Source organism: Mauremys mutica, chromosome 7 (genome assembly GCF_020497125.1).
Source record: "Mauremys mutica isolate MM-2020 ecotype Southern chromosome 7, ASM2049712v1, whole genome shotgun sequence".
Taxonomy (NCBI): domain Eukaryota; kingdom Metazoa; phylum Chordata; order Testudines; family Geoemydidae; genus Mauremys; species Mauremys mutica.
The window spans coordinates 32,271,731-32,294,599 of NC_059078.1; the positions used below are offsets into that span (position 1 = coordinate 32,271,731).

Below are 22,869 nucleotides of genomic sequence, written 5' to 3' on the forward strand. Positions count from 1 at the left end.
ACTCTGCACAGTCCGGTATCTGTCTAAAGTCCTGAGCTGTCGTCGGAACGTGGCTAAGCTCTCACTTCTGGGTAGATCCTGTGGCAGAGAGTTCCACTGGCTAATGGCATGGTGGAGGGGAGCATTTCTGGAGATCAGTTGGGAACCTGACACTTTCCATCCTCTCAGCCTGGCAACACGAGCTGGGGCCAATCAAAGCTCTCAAAGTCCTGCGAGATCCCATTAATCACTGCCTCCCTCTGCCTCCTCCTGCATCATCCGCTCTTGTGAGGAGTGGAGAGGGGTTTAGAGGCCCTGGACAACAGCCTCCCCGCCCCCAGCAGGGTACTTCTACCCGAGGGATTCCCCAATTGCAGCATAAATGACAACATGGCACAAAGGAGCAAAGCCAGCTCCCAGCTCCCAGCAAGTCAGAGGTAAAAGCTCTTCTTCCTTCTGCATAACCTCCCTGCTCAAGGAGGGAGTGTCCACCTCTTAGGTTTCCCTAGTCCTGGTTTAGTTCTCAGTGCGGAGATGCAGCCACCTTGGAATGCTGGCTGTTTACACAGGGATCTTTCCTCCAGTGCGGAGATGCAGCCACCTCTGGTGTAGGGAATGGGGGCAGTTTATATGGGGATCCCCTGCCTGGTGCTGAGATGCAACCACCTCTAGGGTGGGGTGCAGCAGCTCCTCAACAGTCTACTACAGCAATGCTTCCTGAACCACTAAAGGCCCTTTCATTAAGTCAGCAAATGGGAAAGGAGGTAATAAAGGGATGCTTCACAAGCGGGCCTGAATCTGTGTGGTGGGAGGAGAGTGGGATCCAGTGCTTTGAGCAGTGGGGGTTGGAAGCCAGGACTCCTGGGTTCTATTCCTGGCTCCGTAAGGGAAGTGCGGTCTAGTGGTTAGAGCAGGGGGTTGGGGGCTGGGAGCAAGGACTCCTGGGTTCTATTCCCACTTTCCCCAGTTGGGCTTTGATTTGTGTGATTCGGGAGGGGTGGCTCTAGGTAACTCTTAGGTCCTGTAAATCCTGGAGCAGGGGCGGGGTGTGGGGGAGCCATTGCACCCACCGCCTGCCTGGAGAAAGGCAGACAGGATGGTAAGGGAGGCCGGGGGCTGAATGTGTTGGGCCAGTCAGACCATGAGGTGTCTAAGGGTGTGGGGATGGTGCCTGCTAAATACAGGTGTGATACTGAGGACCTGATCAATGGGGAGGGGCACTGGGTTAATGTAATGCAGCATAGAACTGGGGGTGGGGAGTTTAAGGGGGCATCAGGGTGTGTGTCGGTAGCAGTGTTTGTCGGGATGTGTGTGCACAAGTGTGCAGCTGTGTGAGTTCACAGGTTTCTCTCTATCTGTGTGTGCATAGAGGTGAGAGGGTAGTGCTGGGTGAGTTCACAGAATTGTGTCTCTCTGTGCAGGTATCCATAGGGGCGTGCTTGCGTGTGTGTAGCACTATGTGAGGTCATAAGGCTGTGTCTTTGTATGAGTGTACACAAGTGTGTAGCTTTATGAGTTTACAGGGATGTGTCTTGGTGTGAGTGTGTGCATGTAGCAATGTGTCAGGTCACCAACAGGTGTTTGTGTGAGTTCAAAAGGGTGTCTGTGTGCACACATGAGCACAGAGATTGTGTAGGTTTTTGCATTCATGAACAGGAGTTTGTGTGTCAGTGTGTGTGCAGAGGTTTGTGCCTGTGCATGTGTGTTTCTGCGTGCATACACAGGGATGTGTGGGTGAGTGTGTACATTTGGTGCATGTGTGTGAGTGCACCTCTGTGTGTGTGTGTGCCTCAATGCATGCAGGAGTGTGTGAAGGGATGTGTGTCAGTGTATATAGGTTAATATGTGTGTAGGGAGTGAGTGCATGTAGGGGTTAGAGTGTGTCGGTGTGTGTGTAGGGAGAACAGTGTGTCAGGATGTGTGTAGGGTGTATGTGTGTAGGAGATATAGGGGGGACAGTGTGCCAGGGTTTGTGTGGGATGTGTGTCTTTGCCAGGGTGTGCATGTGTAGGAGGGACAGTGTGTCAGGGGGTGTGTCCAGTGCACCCTATAGAAGCCCCCCACCCACGCATGCCGGCAGCAGAGAGAAGGACCCACCTGTGCTGGGCTCACACTCCTCCAGGTCCTCATCATCACTGGGGCACTCAGCTGACGCCACCAACAGGTCATCTGTGTTCTGGGGAGAGAGGAGAACACAGCTCAGTGAGGTGGTGCAGGGCACGCCCTCCCCGCACACAGCCCCTTAGCCTGGGGCCAGCCTGGAGCTAGTGCCCCCTGGAGGGGGAGGAGCTCATGGATCATTCCTTACACCCTGAGCCAGCCAGGCCTGGGCACTCCTCACACACTCTCATGTTTTGGTCCCCACCTATGGTAGGACCTCGTGCCTCAAAGTCAGTTCTCTGAGGCCTGGGCACCATGTCAAATTTAGGTCCACACAGTCACAGTGTGCAGGTGTGTGAACCCCACTCTGGCCCCCAGGCTATGCTGCCCTAAGCCCCGGTGCAGATGCAGCTAGGCAGTGGGAAGAATGGCTCGGGGAGGCGGTGTGCCTACACCTACGGGAAAAACCTCTTCTGGCAGTGCAGGTCGCTGGTATGCCGCATGGCTAGGCAGCACAGGTTGCTATGCCAGGTCGGTCCCCTTGGCCTGCGTCTCCCACATCCCGGTGCAGTGCAAAGCAAGGGGGAGACCGTGCTGTGCGGTCCCACTGAGTCAGACACACAGCTTGGCTGGCGAACAGCCACGGTCGGGTCTGGGAGCCTTGTGGATAGATAGACACTGGCTTGGGACTCTGGAGTTCTAGCCCTGGCTCTGGGAGGAGAAGGGGGCAGCTGGGCGTCAGGATTTGTAGGTTCTATTTCTGCCTCTGCCACTGACTTTAAGTGACTCCTTCCCCCCACCCCCTGCCCCTACTTCCTCTCCAACCCTGTGTCTTTGGGACAGGGTCTGTCTGTGTCTGTGCAACACCCAACACAATGGTGCCCCAATCTCATTATGCTGGGCCCATCAGTCTGATCTGGGATGGAAGGGAGGTGGGGACACTGGGCTGCTAACCCATTGCTCTGAGCTGGGCCAGGGGGATACTGGGCTGGCCCGGTCTGGCTCCCAGCTATCCATCTCCCTGTTCCCCATCCAGCGAGGGTGCCATGTGGTGTGGGAAGGGAGGGGCCGCTCCAGAGCAATCAGTATTCCAGAGCTGGCTGCGCAGGATCATGCTCAGCGTGTCGGAATTAGCATAACAAAGACTTGGACAGGGACCCCGGGGCAGGGAATCAATCAAGGCCCTGGCACAGCAGCAGGAATGGCAATGTGGAAGCACTGCAGAGTGTGTGTGGAGGGGAGTGATACCCCCCTGCAATCACACAGCTAGCCCCTCTCACATGGAGCCATCTGTGTCTAATGCCTCCCCCCCCCTGCAGCCAGCTATGTCTGATCAGCCCCTCTTCTGCAGCCAGCTAGGTCTAATCCCCTCCCCCGCAGCCAGCTGTGTCTAATCCTCACCCTGAAGTCAGCGGCCTGATCATCCCCCCTCAGCCACTGGGTCTGTTTCTCACCTCTCCCCACCCCCCCGCACCGCAGTCAGCTGTGTTTGATCGCCACTCCCCCCTGCATACAGCCAGCTGTGACAAATCCCCCCACCCGCAGCCAGCTGTGTCTGATCCCCCCTCCGCACACAGCCAGCTGTGACCCCCACCCGCAGCCAGCTGTGACTGATCCCCCCTGCACACCGCCAGCTGTGACAAATCCCCCCAACCGCAGCCAGATGTGTCTAATCCTCACCCTGTTGTAGTCAGCTGTCTGAACATCCCCCCTCAGCCAGCTGGGTCTATTTTCCCCCCTCCCCACGTAGCACACGGCCAGCTGTGTCTGATCGCCCCTGCACAGCCAGCCAGCTGTCTGACCCCCCACCCCCCTGTGTCTAATTGACCCCCCCCCCGCAAACCACCAGCTGTGACTGATCATTTCTCACAACCCCCCCCCCCCCCAGCTGTGTCTAATCCTTGCCTCTTCTGCAGCCAGCTGTTCTGGTTCACGCGGACCCACCTGTATCTGATCGCCCCCCCCTGCATTTAATCCCCAGCTACCCCATGAGCCACCACCCTCCCTTCCTGTCCTTCAGAAAGGCAGAGGCCTGCTCTGAAAAGCAGGGGGCATCCAGGAGTCCCTGGCCCCAAGAGTCATTTCTTGAAGGCAAATCCAGAGAGGATTTTAGGGGGCTGGTACCGGGCTCCCCTTTACAGGGTGTAGCCAGGAAGGGCAGATGGGGTGAAGATACAGAAGGGGTGGGGCAGATGCAGGTCCCTGGGGGATTCCCCATCCCCCCAGCTGTTCATTGCATCCGAAGAAGTGGGTATTCACCCACGAAAGCTCATGCTGCAAAATGTCTGTTAGTCTATAAGGTACCACAGGATTTTTTGCTGCTCTCCCAATCTGGCTTCCTTTGGAGCTAATGGGAGATACAACAGACTCCCTCCCCACCCAAGGCCTCTCCTGCACAGCACACTCACGCCTCCAAGGGCTCTCCGCCTCAAGTGCTCTCAATCAGGTCCTCCTGGGGCGAGTGCTCTCAATCAGGTCCTCCAGGGCTCTTGAGCTGCTTCCCTGTGGGCCACTGGCCGCTTGAAATAGCGACTGAGGTGGCGAAGGACTTACGGCAAGTGGCATCATGCTGCAATTCCCCAGCGCTGGGCCTGGCTAGTAGGGGAACAGTAGGGGGTGCTCTCCTTTGCAGTCTGTGCTCACTAGGAGGTGCCGTGCTGCAGGGAGTGGGCTGGGAGGCCAGCAGGGGGTGCTGGCAGGCAGGAGCAGGGTGCTGCAAGGCAGAGTAGGGGCTCAGTAGAGGCGTTCTGTCGCAGGCAGTGCTGGGGGCATGGGCTGCAGGGCTCCACAGGGGCACTCGCCCCTTGCACTCAATGCAGCACAAGCTGTGGGTGGAGAGCGCCTACTGCTTTAGCAGTGCTGTGCTACCTCTGCGGAAGGGGCTGCGAGCAGTGCCCATGTCGGCCATGCAGAGAGGGTCTGGGCATACCAATGAACAGCAGCAGGGGCAGTGTGCTCTGCTCCTGCCAGCACGTATCAGAGATCAACGGAGCTGCCTTGAAAAGCAGGGCTCTGGGGCAGAGCCTGAGAGGCCTGGAGTGCAGAGAGGATGGGTTGTGCTGCTAAAGCACCCCCTGCTCCCAACAGGACTGAGTCCTTGCTGGAGGGGGCAGCTGCCATTCTGCCAGGCCTTCAACAGCATGTGTCCTCCAGATGCAACTGGGACTAGAGCCCTGGAGTCCTGACTCCCAGCCCCTGCTCTAACCACCAGCCCTCCCACTGCTGGGATAGAACCCCAAGGTCTTGACTCCCAGCCTCCAGCTCGTAAGCTCTTTGGGGCAGGAATAGGAATGGTCTCTCACTAGGTGTCAGTGCACAGCTGGCCCCATAGAGCCATGAACTTGGTTGGGGGGGGGGGCCTGTGCAGTGCCTGGCCCAAGGGGACCCTGATCTCAATTGCTGGGTCTTTGCAATGCCAGGTACGAAAGGGATCCTGAGCTCAGTTTTGGGTCTGTGCAATGCCTGGCACAATGGGGACCCCGCTCTCTGAGGTGGGGGGTCTGTGCAATGCCTGGCACAATGGGGACCCCACTATCTGTGGGGGGGGTCTGTGCAATGCCTGGCACGATGGGGACCCCGCTCTCTGTATGTGGGGGGTCTGTGCAATGCCTGGCACCATGGGGACCCCACTCTCTGTGGGGGGGTGTCTGTGCAATACCTGGCACAATGGGGACCCCACTCTCTGTGGTGGGGGTCTGTGCAATGCCTGGCATGGTGGGGACCCTGCTCTCTGTGGGGTGTCTGTGCAATGCCTGGCATGGTGGGGACCCCGCTCTCTATGGGGAGGTCTGTGCAACGCCTGGCATGGTGGGGACCCTGCTCTCTGTGGGGTGTCTGTGCAATGCCTGGCATGGTGGGGACCCCGCTCTCTGTGGGGTGTCTGTGCAATGCCTGGCATGGTGGGGACCCCGCTCTCTGTGGGGTGTCTGTGCAATGCCTGGCATGGTGGGGACCCTGCTCTCTGGGGGGGGGTGTTGTGTGCTGTCCAGTGCAACAGGGCCCCTGAGTGTCAGGTGGTCTGTGCAGCATGTGGCATGACAGGAACTTGATTTCTGTTGGGGGGTCTGTGCAGTGCCCAGCCTGATGGGGACCAGATCTTGGTTGGGGGAGGGGTCTGAGCCATGGCTGTCACATAACAAAGCACACCCTGAGGCAGTCCTGTGTGATGGATCTCTGGTCTCATGGCTCGGTGCCTGCACTCCCATGGCCAGTGCTGGCCCCTCATTACAGCCATAAATCCCTCCCGAATGGGTACGGCTAGTGCATTAATCCCATCAGTATCCTGGTCTGGCCCCTACCCACTAATGAGACTCACTGTCCCTGCCATGCAACTGTGCCCAGCCCCTGCCCCCCACTGCATCCCGAGCCCCATGGCTTGGCTGTCCCCCTGTGACATGGAGGAGCCATGGATGCATCTAGTCCAACTGCAAACCACCACCATAACAAGAGGTCGCGCAACTATGTCTATACATGGAGCACGGAGGGCATTGTCCCCCTAGGTCCAGCCTGGGGAGCCCCCCAAAGCAGGAATCCCACACTCAGATCTGAGCCTCCCCACCCCTAAACAGGAGGCAGTGGGTAAGCACCCAGGACGGATGAACTGCCGGGGACCTGGGACGAGGAGCTGTTCGTATCCAGCACCTTCTAGTGGACTGAGCAAAGGACTCCTGGGTTCTATCCCCAGCTCTTGGAGGGGAGTGGGGTCCAGTGGGTTAGGGCAGGGGGGCTGAGAGCCAGGTTTCTAGATTCTATCCCCTCTCTGCCCAGCTCATGTCTTGTCTGTGGTGGGGCTACGCCGCTGTCCCTTCCTTGTGCCCTTCCTCCCCCCCCCTGCCCCTGCCCCCGCGGCAGAGAACACGCTCTGGAGGGGCACCTGGGTGCCAGAGCACAGAAAAACCCACCACAAATAGAATCCCCTTTAAACTCCCTGTGTTTCATCTCTGAGTCATACCCCCCGCCCTCCGCCGAAACCTACCCCCCCGCCCCAGCCTCTCTCAAGGATGGGAAATCAGGCTGGTCTAATTACTGCTCTGGTTGCCATGGCAACAGGAAGATGACTTTGTCAGCGATTTTTATTTTTCATACACATGGGTGTGAGGAGGAAGAAAAATCCGGTGGCTGCTGCGGGAACGGCTCCTGGGGAGGGTGACCCCGGAGGTGAATAACGACGCCCTACACCCTGATCCAGGCAGCACAGCACCAGCCCTTGGCCTGCCCCCTCCATCCTCCTCCGGACCCTACCCCCTGCCCACCCACTCATTCTCCCCTTCTCCAGCCCCCAGGTCCTGCACCCTTCCATCTTTCTCCAGCCCCTGGCCTCCATACCTGACCACCAGGCCCAGCCCACCCCACCCATCCATCCTCCCCATCCCCTTCCCACCTCTTCTTCAGCTGCAGCTCCTGCCCATGCCATCCATCCTTGCCCTGTCCCCCATCCCTGCCCTCACTGCCTCCATCCTCCTCCAGCCCCCTGCCTACCTTCCAGTCCCAGGCCCTGTCCACCCCCTCAACCCAGCACTAGGCCCTGCCTACCTCCCCTCCATCCTCCTCACCCACCCCACTTCATCCTCCTCCCTCGCCTGCCCATCCTCCTCTTGCCCCCCAGGCCTGTCCCACTCCCTCCATCCCATCCCCCCCCAAGTTGTGTGTGTGACAGTGACATGAATGACTCTCCCCAAAATTAATTTTGGGGTTTTAAATCCCGCTCTACCCCCACCCCCGATCGCTCCATTGTGATTGCAGGGACTGCCCTCACGCCCTCCTCACCAGCCCCCTGCTCTTTCCTTGCTTGGGGGCCAGCCCTGGCTAACTCGGCCCTATTCTCAGGAGATGCCGGCTCAGGGAGCAGGGCTCCAGGGCTGTGATGTATGGCTACTGTACAGTGGCCTGGCACTGGCTTACCAAGAGCTGTGGGTATCAAGCTGGGATGTTTTTCTAACAGATCTGCTCTAGTTCACCCAGCAATGAATTCAGCAAAGGCCTATCCAGGAGGTTTTGCAGGAGGTCAGACTAGATGATCACAATGGTCCCTTCTGGCCTCGGACTCTATGAATCCAGCTTTGCTAGATGACCCTTTGCCTGGCTGACTGTTCCAGCTGGTCAGGAACGCTTTGATGAAATATTTCATTGCCAAAAGAGCCCATTCGTCAAAGCTCAACATGTCCTTGGGGTCGGCGAGGCTCCGACGAATTCCCCGGTTCAAAAAAATGTCAGAAACATGCTTCCAAATGGTTGATACTTTTGAACTGGAAAGATTCGGTGGGTTGGCTCCAAATGAATTTCCATTTTCAAATTAACTTAATTCAGACCAAAAGATACAAAAGAGAAGGAAAACCAATCAAAACCACAGGGCCATGGAGCTGGGAGGGACCCTGGGTCACAGAGTCCAGACCCTGCTATCGCAGGCACCGCCATCAGAGAATCTGGGTCAGAAAAAGACGGTTACTCACCTTTGTAACTGTTGTTCTTCGAGCTGTGTTGCTCATATCCATTCCAATTAGGTGTGCGCACGCCACGTGCACGTTCGTCGGAAGATTTTTACCCTAGCAACACTCGGTGGGTCGGCTGGGCACCCCCTGGTGTGGCGCCGCTATGGCACCGGATATATACCCCTGCCGACCCATCTGCCCCTCAGTTCCCTCTTGCCGACTACTCCGACAGTGGGGAAGGAGGGCGGGTTTGGAATGGATATGAGCAACACATCTCTAAGAACAACAGTTACAAAGGTGAGTAACCGTCTTTTCTTCTTCGAGTGCTTGCTCATATTGATTCCAATTAGGTGATTCCCAAGCCTTACCTAGGCGGTGGAGTCGGAGTGAGATGTTGCAGAGTGCAAAACTGCTGAGCCAAAGGCTGCATCATCTCTGGACTGTTGGACCAGAGCATAATGTGAAGCAAAGGTGTGGACCGAAGACCAGGTAGCTGCACGACATATCTCCTGCATAGGTACGCGAGCCAGGAAGGCAGCAGATGAAGCCTGAGCCCTGGTAGAATGCGCGGTGAGGCAGCTCGAGGGTACGTGTGCCAAGTCGTAACAAGTATGGATACACGCCGTTACCCATGACAAGATTCTCTGGGAAGAGACAGGTAGACCCTTCATTCGGTCTGCGACTGCGACGAAGAGTTGGGGCGTTTTACGAAATGGTTTTGTTCGCTCGATATAAAATGCGAGCGCTCTACGGACGTCCAGGGAGTGCAACTGTTGCTCCCGTCATGATGAGTGCGGCTTCGGGAAGAAGACCGGAAGGAAGATATCCTGGTTGACATGAAATGCCGAAACCATTTTAGGGAGGAATGCTGGGTGTGGCCGTAACTGCACCTTGTCTTTGTGGAACACAGTATATGGTGGGTGCTCGGAAACTCGTCTGGCCAATGTAATGGCTACGAGAAACGCTGTCTTCCAGGACAGGTATAGCAATGAGCATGTTGCCAACGGCTCAAATGGGGGAGACATAAGTCTGGTCAGAACCAGGTTAAGGTCCCATGTTGGGGCGGGGCGTCGTACTTGTGGGTATAGGCGCTCCAGGCCCTTGAGAAATCTAGAGACCATAGGGTGTGAGAACACGGAGTGGCCACTCTCCCCTGGATGGAAGGTAGAGATGGCTGCCAAGTGCACCCTCAATGAAGACACCGCCAGGCCTTCCTGTTTGAGAGACCAGAGGTAATCCAAGATGGTAGGGATTGAGGCCTCAGTGGGGGTCACACTGCGTGTCCCGCACCAGCAGGAGAAATGCTTCCATTTGGCCAGATATGTTGACCGGGTGGAAGGCTTCCTGCTGCCCAGGAGCACTTGCTGTACTGAGGCAGAGCAACGCAACTCTGACTAGTTTAGCCATGCAGCTGCCACGCCTTGAGGTGAAGGGCCTGCAGGTCTGGGTGGCGAAGTCTGCCGTGGTCCTGCGTTATGAGGTCTGGGTGGAGTGGCAGGGTAATCGGGTTGGCCAGTGACAGGTCGAGCAACGTGGTGTACCAGTGCTGTCTGGGCCACGCTGGAGCGATCAGGATTAGGTGTGCTTTGTCCCTGCGGAGTTTCAGCAGGACCTTGTGAACCAGCGGAAATGGTGGGAAGGCATAAAGCAACTGGTTCGTCCACGGCATCAGGAATGCGTCTGAGATCGACCCCGGGGAGAGGCCTTGGAAGGAGCAGAACATCTGGCATTTCCTGTTGTCTCGGGAGGCAAACAGGTCTATGTGGGGAAACCCCCACCTCCGGAAAACGGAATGAATAACATCCGGGTGTATCGACCACTTGTGGCAGAGGAATGACCTGCTCAGTCGATCCGCCAGAGTGTTCCGAATCCCCGGGAGAAAGGACGCTACCAGGTCTATCGAGTGGGCTATGCAAAAGTCCCAGAGTCTGATGGTCTCCTGACAAAGGGGGGAAGATCGAGTCCCTCCCTGTTTGTTTATATAGTACATGGCCGTTGTGTTGTCCGTAAACACTGAGACACAGCGGTCCTGTAAATGTTGCATGAACGCCTGGCATGCCAGGCGGACTGCTCTCAGTTCTTGGACATTTATGTGCAGCGTCAGCTCCTGAGGAGACCAGAGGCCTTGCGTACGAAGGCTTCCGAGGTGCGCGCCCAGCCAAGAGAAGACGCGTCCGTCGTCAGGCACACAGAGGGCTGAGGCGGATGGAACAGTAGGCCTGTGCACACCAGGGAGGGAGTCAGCCACCAATCTAGAGAGCCTAGAGTGCTCGGGGGAATGGTGACTATTGTGTCTATTGAGTCCTTGCTCGGGCAGTATACCGAGTTGAGCCAAGTTTGCAATGGACGGAGGCGGAGCCTGGCGTGCTTGGTCACGAACGTGCAAGCAGCCATATGACCCAAGAGGGCGAGACAAGTGTGAACCGAGGTCGTCGGGAAATTCTGCAGGCCGCGGATGATTGTTGCCATTTCCTGAAACCGCTGCCATGGTAAGCAGGCCCTGGCTAGATTGGAGTCTATGGTGGCTCCTATGAAGTCTAACCTCTGTGTGGGAACCAGAGAGGACTTCTCTATATTGATCACCAGGTCTAGACGAGTGAATAGGTCCCTGATGATGCGCACATGCTGGACGACTTGTGTCTCGGAGGTCCCCCAGATGAGCCAATCGTCCAGATACAGAAAGACGTGTATCCAACGTCGGCGGAGATATGTGACGACCACGGCCATGCACTTCGTGAATACCCTTGGGGCTGTGGAAAGGCCGAAGGGTAGGACCGTGAAAAGACGGTTACTCACCGTTGTAACTGTTGTTCTTCGAGATGTGTTGCTCCTATCCATTCCAGTTAGGTGTGCGCGCCGCGCGTGCATGGCTCTTCGGAACATTTTTAGCCTAGCAACACCAGCGGGCCGGCTGGGCGCCCCCTGGAGTGGCGCCGCTATAGCGCTTGTTATATACCCCAGCCGGCCCGTCCGCTCCTCAGTTCCTTCTTGCCGGCTACTCCGACAGTGGGGAAGGAGGGCGGGTCTGGAATGGATAGGAGCAACACATCTCTAAGAACAACAGTTACTACGGTGAGTAACCGTCTTTTCTTCTTCGAGTGATTGCTCCTATGCATTTCAGTTAGGTGATTCCCAAGCCTTACCTAGGCGGTGGGGTCGGAGTGAGACGTGGCAGAGTGCAAGACTGCGGACCCAAAGGCTGCATCGTCTCTGGATTGCTGCACCAACGCGTAGTGGGAGGCGAAGGTGTGGACAGAGGACCAGGTGGCCGCTCTACAGATGTCCTGAATGGGGACATGGGCCAGGAAGGCGGCAGACGAGGCGTGCGCTCTTGTAGAGTGAGCGGTAAGACGGTTAGCTGGCACACCAGCCAGCTCGTAGCAAGTGCTGATGCATGCAGTGACCCATGAGGAAATCCTCTGAGAGGAGACCGGCTTGCCTTTCATGCGCTCTGCAACTGCTATGAACAGTTGTGGCGAACGCCGGAAGGATTTTGTTCGATGTATGTAGAACGCAAGGGCCCTGCGGACATCCAGGGTGTGCAGCTGTTGATCCCGACTCGAGGCATGAGGCTTCGGGAAAAAAACGGGAAGGAAAATGTCCTGATTTACATGGAAGGCTGACACCACCTTAGGGAGGAAGGCCGGGTGAGGCCGAAGCTGGACCTTGTCCGCATGAAAGATGGTGTACGGAGGACCGGCCGTCAGGGCCTGGAGCTCGGAAACTCGCCTCGCTGAGGTTATGGCGACGAGAAAAGCTGTTTTCCACGACAGGTGGAGTAGCGAACACGTAGCCAAGGGCTCAAAGGGGGTTCTCATGAGCCTGCTCAAGACCAGATTCAGGTCCCAGGGCGGAGTCGGAGGCCGCACTGGCGGGAACAAACGCTCTAGACCCTTGAGGAAGCGGGAAACCGTCGGATTGGAGAAGATGGACCGGTGACCGACGGGCGGCCTGAAGGCAGATATTGCCGCCAGGTGCACCTTTAACGATGAGATCACAAGACCCTTCTCTTTAAGTGACCAGAGGTAGTCCAGGATCGTTGGGATAGGTACGACGAATGGATTCATGTCTCTCTGGTCGCACCATATGGCGAATCGCTTCCATTTAGAGAGGTAGGTCGAGCGAGTGGAGGGCTTTCTGCTCTCCAGCAGGACCCGCTGGACCGCCGCCGAACAGGCCCGCTCAGCGTGGGTCAACCACTCAGGTACCAGGCTGTCAGATGGAGGGACTGCAGGTCCGGGTGGCGGAGCCTGCCGAAGTCCTGCGTTATCAGGTCCGGCCATAAGGGTAGAGGGATGGGATCTCGTGCCGATAGCTCGAGCAGCAGAGTGTACCAGTGCTGTCTCGGCCAGGCCGGAGCGACGAGTATGAGGCGGGCTCTGTCCCTCCGAAGCTTGAGAAGCACCCGATGTACGAGCGGGAACGGAGGGAAGGCATACAGTAGGTGACCCGTCCAGGGGCAGAGGAATGCGTCCGACAGGGAGCCCGGGGCGCGACCCTGGTACGAGCAGAACTGGTGGCACTTCCTGTTCTCTCTGGAGGTGAACAGGTCTATCCGGGGAAACCCCCACCTCCGGAAAATCGTGTGAACCACATCTAGGCGGAGGGACCACTCGTGGGACAGGAACGACCTGCTGAGATGGTCGGCCAGCGTGTTCTGCACCCCTGGAAGATAGGACGCCACCAGGTGAATGGAGTGGGCTATGCAGAAGTCCCACAGTAGCATCGCCTCTGTGCACAGCGGGGAAGATCGGGCTCCACCCTGCTTGTTGACATAAAACATCGCCGTTGTGTTGTCTGTCAACACCGCGACACAACGCCCTTGGAGACTGGGGCAAAAGGCTTGACAGGCGAGGCGAATCGCCCGGAGCTCTCTGACATTGATATGGAGGGAGAGCTCTCGGGGCGACCAAAGGCCTTGGGTGTGCAGGTCGGCTAGGTGCGCCCCCCACCCCCATCCGTGGTCAGAGTGACGGATGGTTGAGGAGGGCGGAAAGAGACTCTGGCACACACGACTGCTGGGTCCAGCCACCAGGTGAGCGAAGCGAGGGCCGGCTTCATGGGCGTGACTACCATATCGATGGAGTCGCGGTGGGGCCGGTACACTGACGCAAGCCAAATTTGAAACGGGCGAAGGTGCAACCTCGCGTACTGAGTGACGAACGTACACGAAGCCATGTGGCCCAGAAGGCGGAGGCAGGAACGCACCGTTGTCCGTGGGAAAGATTGTAGGTCTCGAACTAGAGAGACCAGAGACTGATGCCGAGGTTGGGGCAGGCAGGCCCTGGCCACATTGGAATCCGGGACCGCACCGATGAACTCCACTCTTTGCGAAGGGGTCAACATCGACTTCTCGGCATTTATCATAAGCCCTAGACGCTGAAACAGGGCTAGGACCGTGGCCATGTGGGACGCCACCAGTTGGCGGGATGGTCCTCGGACTAGCCAGCCGTCGAGATAGGGGTAGACATGTATCCGACGACGGCGGATGGCCGCGGCCACCACTGCCATGCACTTGGTGAATACCCTCGGCGCTGTAGAGAGGCCGAAGGGCAGCACTGTGAACTGGTAGTGCGTATTGTTGACAACGAAACGCAGGTAGCGCCAATGAGGAGGGTAAATGGCGACATGAAAATACGCGTCCTTCATGTCGAGGGTGGCAAACCAGTCTCCCGGATCCAGGGAGGGAATGATAGTCCCCAGGGTCACCATGCGAAACTTGAGCTTGACAAGGTATTTGTTGAGCTCTCGGAGGTCGAGTATGGGTTGTAGGCCTCCCTTCGCCTTGGGGATTAAGAAATATCGGGAATAAAATCCCCTGCCTCGCAGATCGCTCGGCACCTCCTCTATAGCACCCAAGCTCAGCAGAGACTCGACCTCTTGTAGGAGGACTTGCTCGTGAGAGAGGTCCCTGAAGAGGGACGGGGTGGGTGGGTGGGAGGGTGGGGGCGAAACAAACTGAAGATGGTAACCAGACTCTACCGTGCGTAGCACCCAGTTGTCCGATGTAATCTGGGACCACGCCGGGAGGAAGTGGGAAAGACAATTGAAAAATAACGGGGAAGGATCCAGAGGAGAGACTGATGGGCCGTCCTCGGGCGTCCCATCAAAACGCCTGCTTCGGCCCTTGGGGGGCCTTGGAAGGCGCCTGGGACTGGGTACGCCGATTGCCCGATGGTCTACGGCGGTTCAGTCTGCCCCTGCGTGCATTATCAGGCCGTGACCTGGACTGATTGAACGGGCGAAAGGGCTGCTGCCTGAAGGGTCTCCGCTGTGTCGCAGGCGTGTGCATGCCCAGTGTACGGATGGCAATGCGCCCATCCTTAAGGGTCTGGATTCTGGAGTCCGTTTTCTCCGAGAATAGGCCCTTGGTATTGAAGGGCAAGTCCTGCAATGTATATTGAACCTCTGGCGGCAAGGTGGACGATTGCAGCCAGGAGATCCTTCTCATTGTTACTCCCGATGCCAAGGTCCTGGCTCCGGAGTCTGCAGAGTCCAGTGAGCCCTGAATGGAGGACCTGGTAGCTTTCTTGCCCTCTTCTAGCAAGGCTGAGAACTCCTGCCTGGAGGATGTTGGAACCAACTCTGTAAACTTAGAGAGGGCCACGAAATTATCGTAGGCATAGCGGGCCAGGAGAACCAACTGATTGGCTATGCGTAATTGGAGGCCGCCAGCCGAATATACCTTTCAGCCCAACAGGTCCATCCTGCGCGCGTCCTTGGACTTAGGTGCAGGCGCAGGTTGCCCATTTCTTTCCCGGTCATTCACCGACTGTACCACTAGGGAGTCCGGGGCCGGGTGGGTGTACAGGTACTCGTACCCAGTCGGGGGTACCGAGTACTTCCGCTCCACTCCGCGGGCAGTGGGAGGGATGGACGCAGGTGACTGCCAGAGTGTGGTGGCATTTCTCTGGATAGTCCGAACAAAAGGCAGGGCCACTCGCATGGGGGCCTCCGTTCCGACCACATTAGTGATCGGGTCCTCGTCCTCGATGACCTCTGCTACCGGGAGGTTAATAGCTTGTGCCACCCGACGAAGGAGGTCCTGATGGGCATGTAAGTCAATCGGTGGGGGATCGGATGACGAGGATCCCGCCACCGCCTCGTCGGGCGAGGAAGACGAGGAATGGGCCTGACCAATGGGAAGTGGCTGAGGCTCGTCCATGGGGTGCGAGGCCGCCGCCTCCACGGGATGTTCCGTCTGCACCGGTGGCGGTGGAACCTCAACCGGAGGCGATGGAGGGGGCCTGCTGACGGTGGCTTCTGGCACCCTATGGTCGGAAGGCCCCTGTCGCGGGAGGAAGGGGGCGCCCTGAGCCTCGTGACCAGCCCAGGGGGTCCAGAAACCCCATTGCTGAGGACCCAGGTCTTGTCCTTGTGGGTCCGCGCGGTAATCTGCACCGCTGCCGTCGTGTGAAGCGACCGATGGTTGGCGGGAAGGCCATGGGGGGGCAGAGGCGCTCAGGGACTGCGCCGTCGATGCCACCAGTCTGTCCGTGGACGGTGCCGGGTACCGGTGCCGATCGTCTCGGTGCCGGGAGCGCGAGCGGGACCTTCGACTGCGAGAGTACCGGGAGGTCGACCGCGATCTCGACCGTCGTCGACGGGAGCGGCTTCGAGAACGGCGTCGGGAGCGGTGCCGGGAACCGGACCTTCCTCGGTGCCGACGGTCCGGAGAGCGGGATCGGGACCTGGAACGCCTCCGGGAGTACGACTGGTACCGCGATGAGGAGCGGTACTGGGACTGTGACCGGCGCCGAGAAGGAGAGCGGTACCGGGATGGAGACCGGTGCCGTGACCTTGAACGGCGGGAAGGTGACTGTCTCCGGGATCGGGACCGGGAGCGGGACCTGGATCGCCTTCTATCCCGTTTGTCAGGGGTGGCAGGTCGTACCATGGCCGGTTTGCCCACTGACAGAACAGCCCGCACCGGCAGTGCCGGGGGCCGGAGGCTCGGTGCCTCTGATAGCTCTATGAGCTCCCTCGCCGTCGAGAACGTCTCGGGCGTGGACGGGAGAGGCAGCTCGACCACGGTTTGCACCGGGGAGCGCGGGGGTACCGGACTCGATGGCCCAGCTGGTGCCGGAGTCGACGGTACCGCGCACGGGCCATGCGCTGTCGAGGTCGGTGCCGAAGGCGCCGCTACTGGCTGCTGGACCAGTGGTCTCGACGTAGCAGTCTCTACAGTTTTGGGCTTCGGCTTCCGTTTCCCAGATGGTGAATGGGAGCGGTGCCGGGGCTTCGGTGCCGGCTGCTTCTTAACAGTCTCGGTACCGGACCGGCCAGGGACCGCTGGAGCGCTCCGCACCGAGGACGACGGCGGAGCTGAAGGAGTCGGCACCGCAGGGGTAAGTGCCGATTCCATGAGGAGCTGCCATAATCTAATGTCCCGCTCCTTTTTCGTTCGCGGCTTGAACGACCTGCAAATGAGGCACTTATCTGGTCGATGGCCCTCGCCGAGACAACGAAGACAGGAGTCGTGAGGGTCCCCAACCGGCATGTGCCGCTGGCAAGCCGCACAGGGCTTGAATCCCGGTGTCTTGGGCATACGCCCGCACCGGACGGGAAAAGAGGGGCTAAGCCCCCCTAATTCCCCCTAATCTATCTAATGTCTACTCAACTAACTAATTTTAACAACTAACTATATACATTAAACACACAAGTAGAACCAAGGTGAGCTAGGTAAGTGGAGGACGACGAGCACTCCACAGTTCCAACTGGCCATCATGGGCGGGAAGAAGGAACTGAGGAGCGGACGGGCCGGCTGGGGTATATAACTAGCGCTATAGCGGCGCCACTCCAGGGGGCGCCCAGCCGGCCCGCCGGTGTTGCTAGGCTAAAAATGTTCCGAAGAGCCGTGCACGCACGGCGCGCACACCTAACTGGAATGCATAGGAGCAATCACTCGAAGAAGAACTGGAAGTGCTGACGGTCGGCTACGAAGCGGAGGTACCTCCTGTGCGGAGGAAAAATGGCGATATGAAAATATGCATCCTTCATATCGAGGGCGGCATACCAATCTCCAAGATCCAAGGACGGGATAATGGTCCCCAGGGATACCATGCGGAACTTCAACTTTACCATAAACTGGTTGAGTCCTCGCAGGTCTAGGATGGGTCTGAGACCACCCTTCGACTTGGGGATCAGGAAATAACAGGAGTAAAACCCCTTGCCTTTCTCGTTCTGTGGCACCTCCTCTATAGCCCCCATGGCGAGGAGCGATCACATCTTTTGCAAGAGGAATTGCTCGTGAGAGGGGTCCCTGAAGAGGGACGGGGTGGGGTTGAAACAAATTGTAGGTGATATCCATATTCCACCGTGCGTAGGACCCAGAGATCCGAGGTTAACTGGGACCACGCCGGAAGGAAGTAGGAGAGACGGTTGGAGAAGGGAGAAGGATCCTGGCATGAAACTGGTACGCCGTCCTCGGGCGCACCTTCAAAAGTTAGATTTTGGTCCCGCCGATGGTTTCGAGGGACCTTGATTTTGGCCCCTTTGGGGTCCTGATTGGTGTCTATGCCCACCTCGTCCGCGCCGCCTGTCAAAGTCCTGTCTGTGTCTAGGCATAAAGTACTGACGGGGAGGTTGGGGGCAGAAGGGCCTGCGTTGGGTCACTGGCGTATGCATGCCTAGTGAACGCATTATGACCCTATTGTCCTTCAGGCTTTGCAGCCTAGGGTCAGTCTTCTCTGAGAAGAGGCCTTTACCATCGAATGGCAAATCCTGGATGATGTACTGGAGCTCAGGCGGGAGGTTGGAAACCTGAAGCCATGAGATATGCCTCATGGTAACACCTGAGGCCAGAGTCCTGGCTGCTGAGTCAGCTGCATTGAGCGAGGCTTGGAGGGAAGTTCTGGGCACCTTTTTCCCCTCCTCCAAAAAGGCTGCGAACTCCTGGCGGGAATCCTGAGGGAGTAGTTCTGTAAATCTCCCCACCTCCGCCCATGTGTTGAAATTATAGCGGCTGAGGAGGGTTTGCTGATTCGCCACCCGGAGCTGAAAGGCACCTGCCGAGTATACTTTACGGCCGAGTAGGTCCATCCGTCTAGCCTCCTTTGATTTTGGGGCTGCCGCCTGCTGGCCATGGTGTTCCCTCTCATTAACTGACTGAACGACCAGTGAGCAGGGAGGAGGATGGACATACAAATATTCGTACCCTTTAGAGGGCACCATATATTTTCGCTCGACTCCCCTGGCCGTAGGTGGGATGGAGGCCGGCGATTGCCATATGGTGTCAGCATTGGCCTGAATGGTCCGGATAAATGGTAGGGCCACTCTGGTGGGAGCATCCGCCGACAGGATGCTCACCACTGGGTCCTCTACCTCTGGGACCTCCTCCACCTGGAGGTTCATATTGAGTGCTACCCTCCGGAGGAGGTCCTGGTGGGCCCTCAGGTCGATTGGAGGAGGGCCCGAGGAGGATGTCCCTGCCACCGCCTCATCCGGAGAAGAGGAAGAAGAGACACCTGGTACGAGAGGGTCCTGGGTGGCCTCTTGCTCCTGAGCAACCTCCTGCTCCAGTTGGACTGGGGAGTCCGGTGGGTGGGCTGGAGCTTCCTCCGTACCAGCTGGAGGGGGGTGGCTGATTGTCGCCTCTGGCACCTGGTGCTCTGATGGTGCCGAGCGGGACGGTACTACTGGTGCACCTTGGGCCTGGTGGTACGCCCAAGGTGTCCAGAAGGACCACTGATGGGGCCCTAGGTCCCGGGCCTGTGCCTCTTGAAAGACCCTGGCGGGCACATCGGACTCGCAGTCCTGCGCATAATAGCTGTCCGCGCCGGACGACACTGAAGCGTGTCTGGATGGCCATGGAGGAGCAGAGAGGCCCTGAGCAGAGTCCCTGTCTCTAGCTGGCCTTGCTACACTCGGCACCGGAGACCGGTACCGGGAGGCATACCGGTACCGGGAATGAGAATGGGACCTGCGACTGGAGCGGTGCCGGGAGGTCAACCGCGATCTCGAGGCTCGGCGTCGGGAGCGGCTACAGGAGTCCCGGTGCCCGGAGCAGTGCCGGGAGCCGTAGCGGTGCCGAGAATATTGGGCCGGTGAACGGGATGCTGACTGGGGCCGCCAGTGCGACTGGTACCGAGGGGGAGAACGGTGCCGGGACTGCGAGCGGCGACGGGAGTGGGAGCGGCGTCAGGACCTGGAACATCTGTGGGACCGTGATCTTGAACGGTGCCGGCCCGCTGTGCTGACAGAGGATGTCCGTATCAAGGCTGGCTTGCCCAGCGACTGAAGCACCCACACCGGCGGTGTCGGGGGTGGAGGCAGCGTCGACTCTGTCATTGAAATCAGATCCCTCGCCGTTGAGAACGTCTCCGGCGAAGATGGGATCGTAAGCTCTACCACGGGTCTAGCCGGGGAGCTGACAGGCACCAGACTCGACAGCCCTTGTGGGACTGGAATCAACGGTGCTGACGTTGTCGGTGCCGCGGCGGTTGTCGGCGCCGGGCGGTCCGACTTGGACGAGCTCTCTGGCTGCGGTGCAGGTGGCACAGAAGCAGCAGGAGTCTTAGCCTTTCTCGACCTCGGGGAGAGGGAGTGGCGTCGAGCTGGCCTCAGTGCCAGTGACTGTTGGTGCCAAGGAGCCTTGGCCGTACCGGCGCGGTCCGGTGCCGAGGAGGTGCTTCTGGTCGCAGATTGACCAGCGCACGGTGCCAAAGGCGGAGGGGTGAGAGCCGCCTCCATGAGGAGCTGCTTTAGCCTAATGTCCCGCTCCTTTTTTGTTCTTGGCTTAAAAGCCTTACAAATGTGGCACTTAGCTGTCAGGTGCGATTCTCCGAGGCACTTCAGACAGGAGTCGTGTGGGTCTCCCGTCGGCATCGGCTTGCGGCAGGCCGCGCACGGTTTGAAACCCGGTGAACCGGGCATGGGCCCGGCACCGGGTGTGGGAAAGGGGCTATTCCCCGAACCCCTCTTAACTATATTATACTAACTATACTATAAATGATAAACTAAGTTGAACTATATAAAAAGTTTTTAACTATATACACAACAAGGAATGAGAAACTACGAGTAGCTAGGGAAGTGGAGGTCAGCTAAGCCGCGTTCCACTGTTCCAACGACCGACACGGGCGGTAAGAAGGAACTGAGGGGAGGATGGGTCGGCAGGGGTATATATCTGGTGCCATAGTGGCGCCACTCCACCGAGTGTTGCTAGGGTAAAAATCTTCTGACGAACGTGCACACGGCGCGCGCACACCTAATTGGAATCGATATGAGCAAGCACTCGAAGAAGAACAGAACCAGTTCCATCTTCAAATCGGAGAGCCACGTCCCACTGCAAGGCTGCTCCAGAACCTGTCTCCTCTTCTGAGTGATTTCCATTTCCCCAGCTGACGGGTTTTCCCTCGTCTGTGCACTGTCCACATTTTGACTTCTCTGGGGACAAATGCACATGATCGCCAAAAGCCCCATGGGACGGAAAAGTCGTTTCCTGCCCGGCCTGAAGGCACAGATTGGTTTGAGTCATAGAATTGTAGAATATCAGGGTTGGCAGGGACCTCAGGAGGTCATCTAGTCCAACCCCCTGCTCAAAGCAGGACCAATTCCCAACTAAATCATCCCACCCAGGGCTTTGTCAAGCCTGACCTTAAAAACTTCTAAGGAAGGAGATTCCACCACCTCCCTAGGTAACCCATTCCAGTGCTTCACCACCCTCCTAGTGAAGAAGTTTTTCCTAATATCCAACCTAAACCACCCCCACTGCAACTTGAGACCATTACTCCTTGTTCTGTCATGTGGTACCACTGAGACCAGTCTAGATCCATCCTCTTTGGAACCCCCTTTCAGGTAGTTGGAAGCAGCTATTAAATCCCCCTCATTCTTCTCTTCTGCAGACTAAACAATCCCAGTTCCCTCAGCCTCTCCTCTTAAGTCATGTGTTCCAGCCCTCTAATAATTTTTGTTGCCCTCCGCTGGACTCTCTCCAATTTTTCCATGTCCTTCTTGTAGTGTGGGGCCAAAAACTGGACATAGTACTCCAGATGAGGCCTCACCAATGTCGAATAGAGGGGAATGATCACATCCCTTGATCTGCTGGCAATGCCCCTACTTATACAGCCCAAAATGGCAACAAGGGCACACTGTCGACTCATATCCAGCTTCTCATCCACTGTAACCCCTAGGTTCTTTTCTGCAGAACTGCTGCCTAGCCATTCGGTCCCTAGTCTGTAGCAGTGCATGGGATTCTTCCGTCCTAAGTGCAGGACTCTGCACTTGTCCCTGTTGAACCTCATCAGGTTTTTTTTGGCCCAATCCTTTAATTTGTCTAGACCCCTCTGTATGCTATCCCTACCCTCCAGTGTATCTACCACTCCTCCCAGTTTAGTGTCATCTGCAAACTTGCTGAGAGTGCAGTCCACACCATCCTCCAGATCATTAATGAAGATATTGAACAAAACCGGCCCCAGGACCTTGGGGCACTCCTTTTGATACTGGTTGTCAACTAGACATGGAGTCATTGATCACTACCCGTTGAACCCGACAATCTAGCCAGCTTTCTATCCACCTTATAGTCCATTCATCCAGCCCATACGTCTTTAACTTGCTGGCAAGAATACCGTGGGAGACCGTATCAAAAGCTTTGCTAAAGTCAAGGAATAACACATCCACTGCTTTCCCCTCATCCACAGACCCAGTTATCTCCTCATAGAAGGCAATTAGGTTAGTCAGACATGATTTGCCCTTGGTGAATCCATGCTGACTGTTCCTAATCACTTTCCTCTCCTCTGAGCGCTTCAGAATTGATTCCTTGAGGACCTGCTCCATGATTTTTCCAGGGACTGAGGTGAAGCTGACTGGTCTGTAGTTCCCCAGATCCTCCTTCTTCCCTTTTTCAAAGATGGGCACTACATTAGCCTTTTTCCAGTCATCCGGGACCTCCCCCAATCACCATGAGTTTTCAAAGATAATGGCCAATGGCTCTGTAATCACATCTGCCAACTCCTTTAGCACCCTCGGATGCAGCGCATCTGGCCCCATGGATTTGTGCTCATCCAGCTTTTCTAAATAGTCCTGAACGACTTCTTTCTCCACAGAGGGCTGGTCACCTCCTCCCCATGCTGACCTTGTTTGTGAAGACAGAGGCAAAAAAAAGCATTGAGTACATTAGCTTTTTCCACATCCTCTGTCACTAGGTTGCCTCCCTCATTCAGTAAGGGGCCCACACTTTCCTTGACTTTCTTCTTGTTGCTAAAGTCCTGGTCTACACTTGGTGGGGGGGGGGGGTGTCGATGTAAGATACACAACTTCAGCTACGGGAATAGCGTAGCTCAGGGGTCGGCAACCTTTCAGAAGTGGTGTGCCGAGTCTTCATTTATTCACTCTGATTTAAGGTTTTGCGTGCTACTAATACATT

The 22,869-nt window shown here is 57.2% G+C and overlaps 1 protein-coding gene across 3 annotated transcripts in view; it reads right to left on the reverse strand.

Moving 5' to 3' along the window:
* The window catches only part of NRXN2 (neurexin 2), a 369,827-nt gene that overhangs the window by 13,812 nt on the left and 333,146 nt on the right, over positions 1-22,869 (reverse strand). For all 3 annotated transcript variants that reach the window (XM_045024465.1, XM_045024467.1, XM_045024466.1), the window contains one exon: positions 2,077-2,155. In XM_045024465.1, coding sequence (XP_044880400.1) covers positions 2,077-2,155 — 79 coding nt within the window. The remainder of the gene's footprint in view (positions 1-2,076; positions 2,156-22,869) is intronic.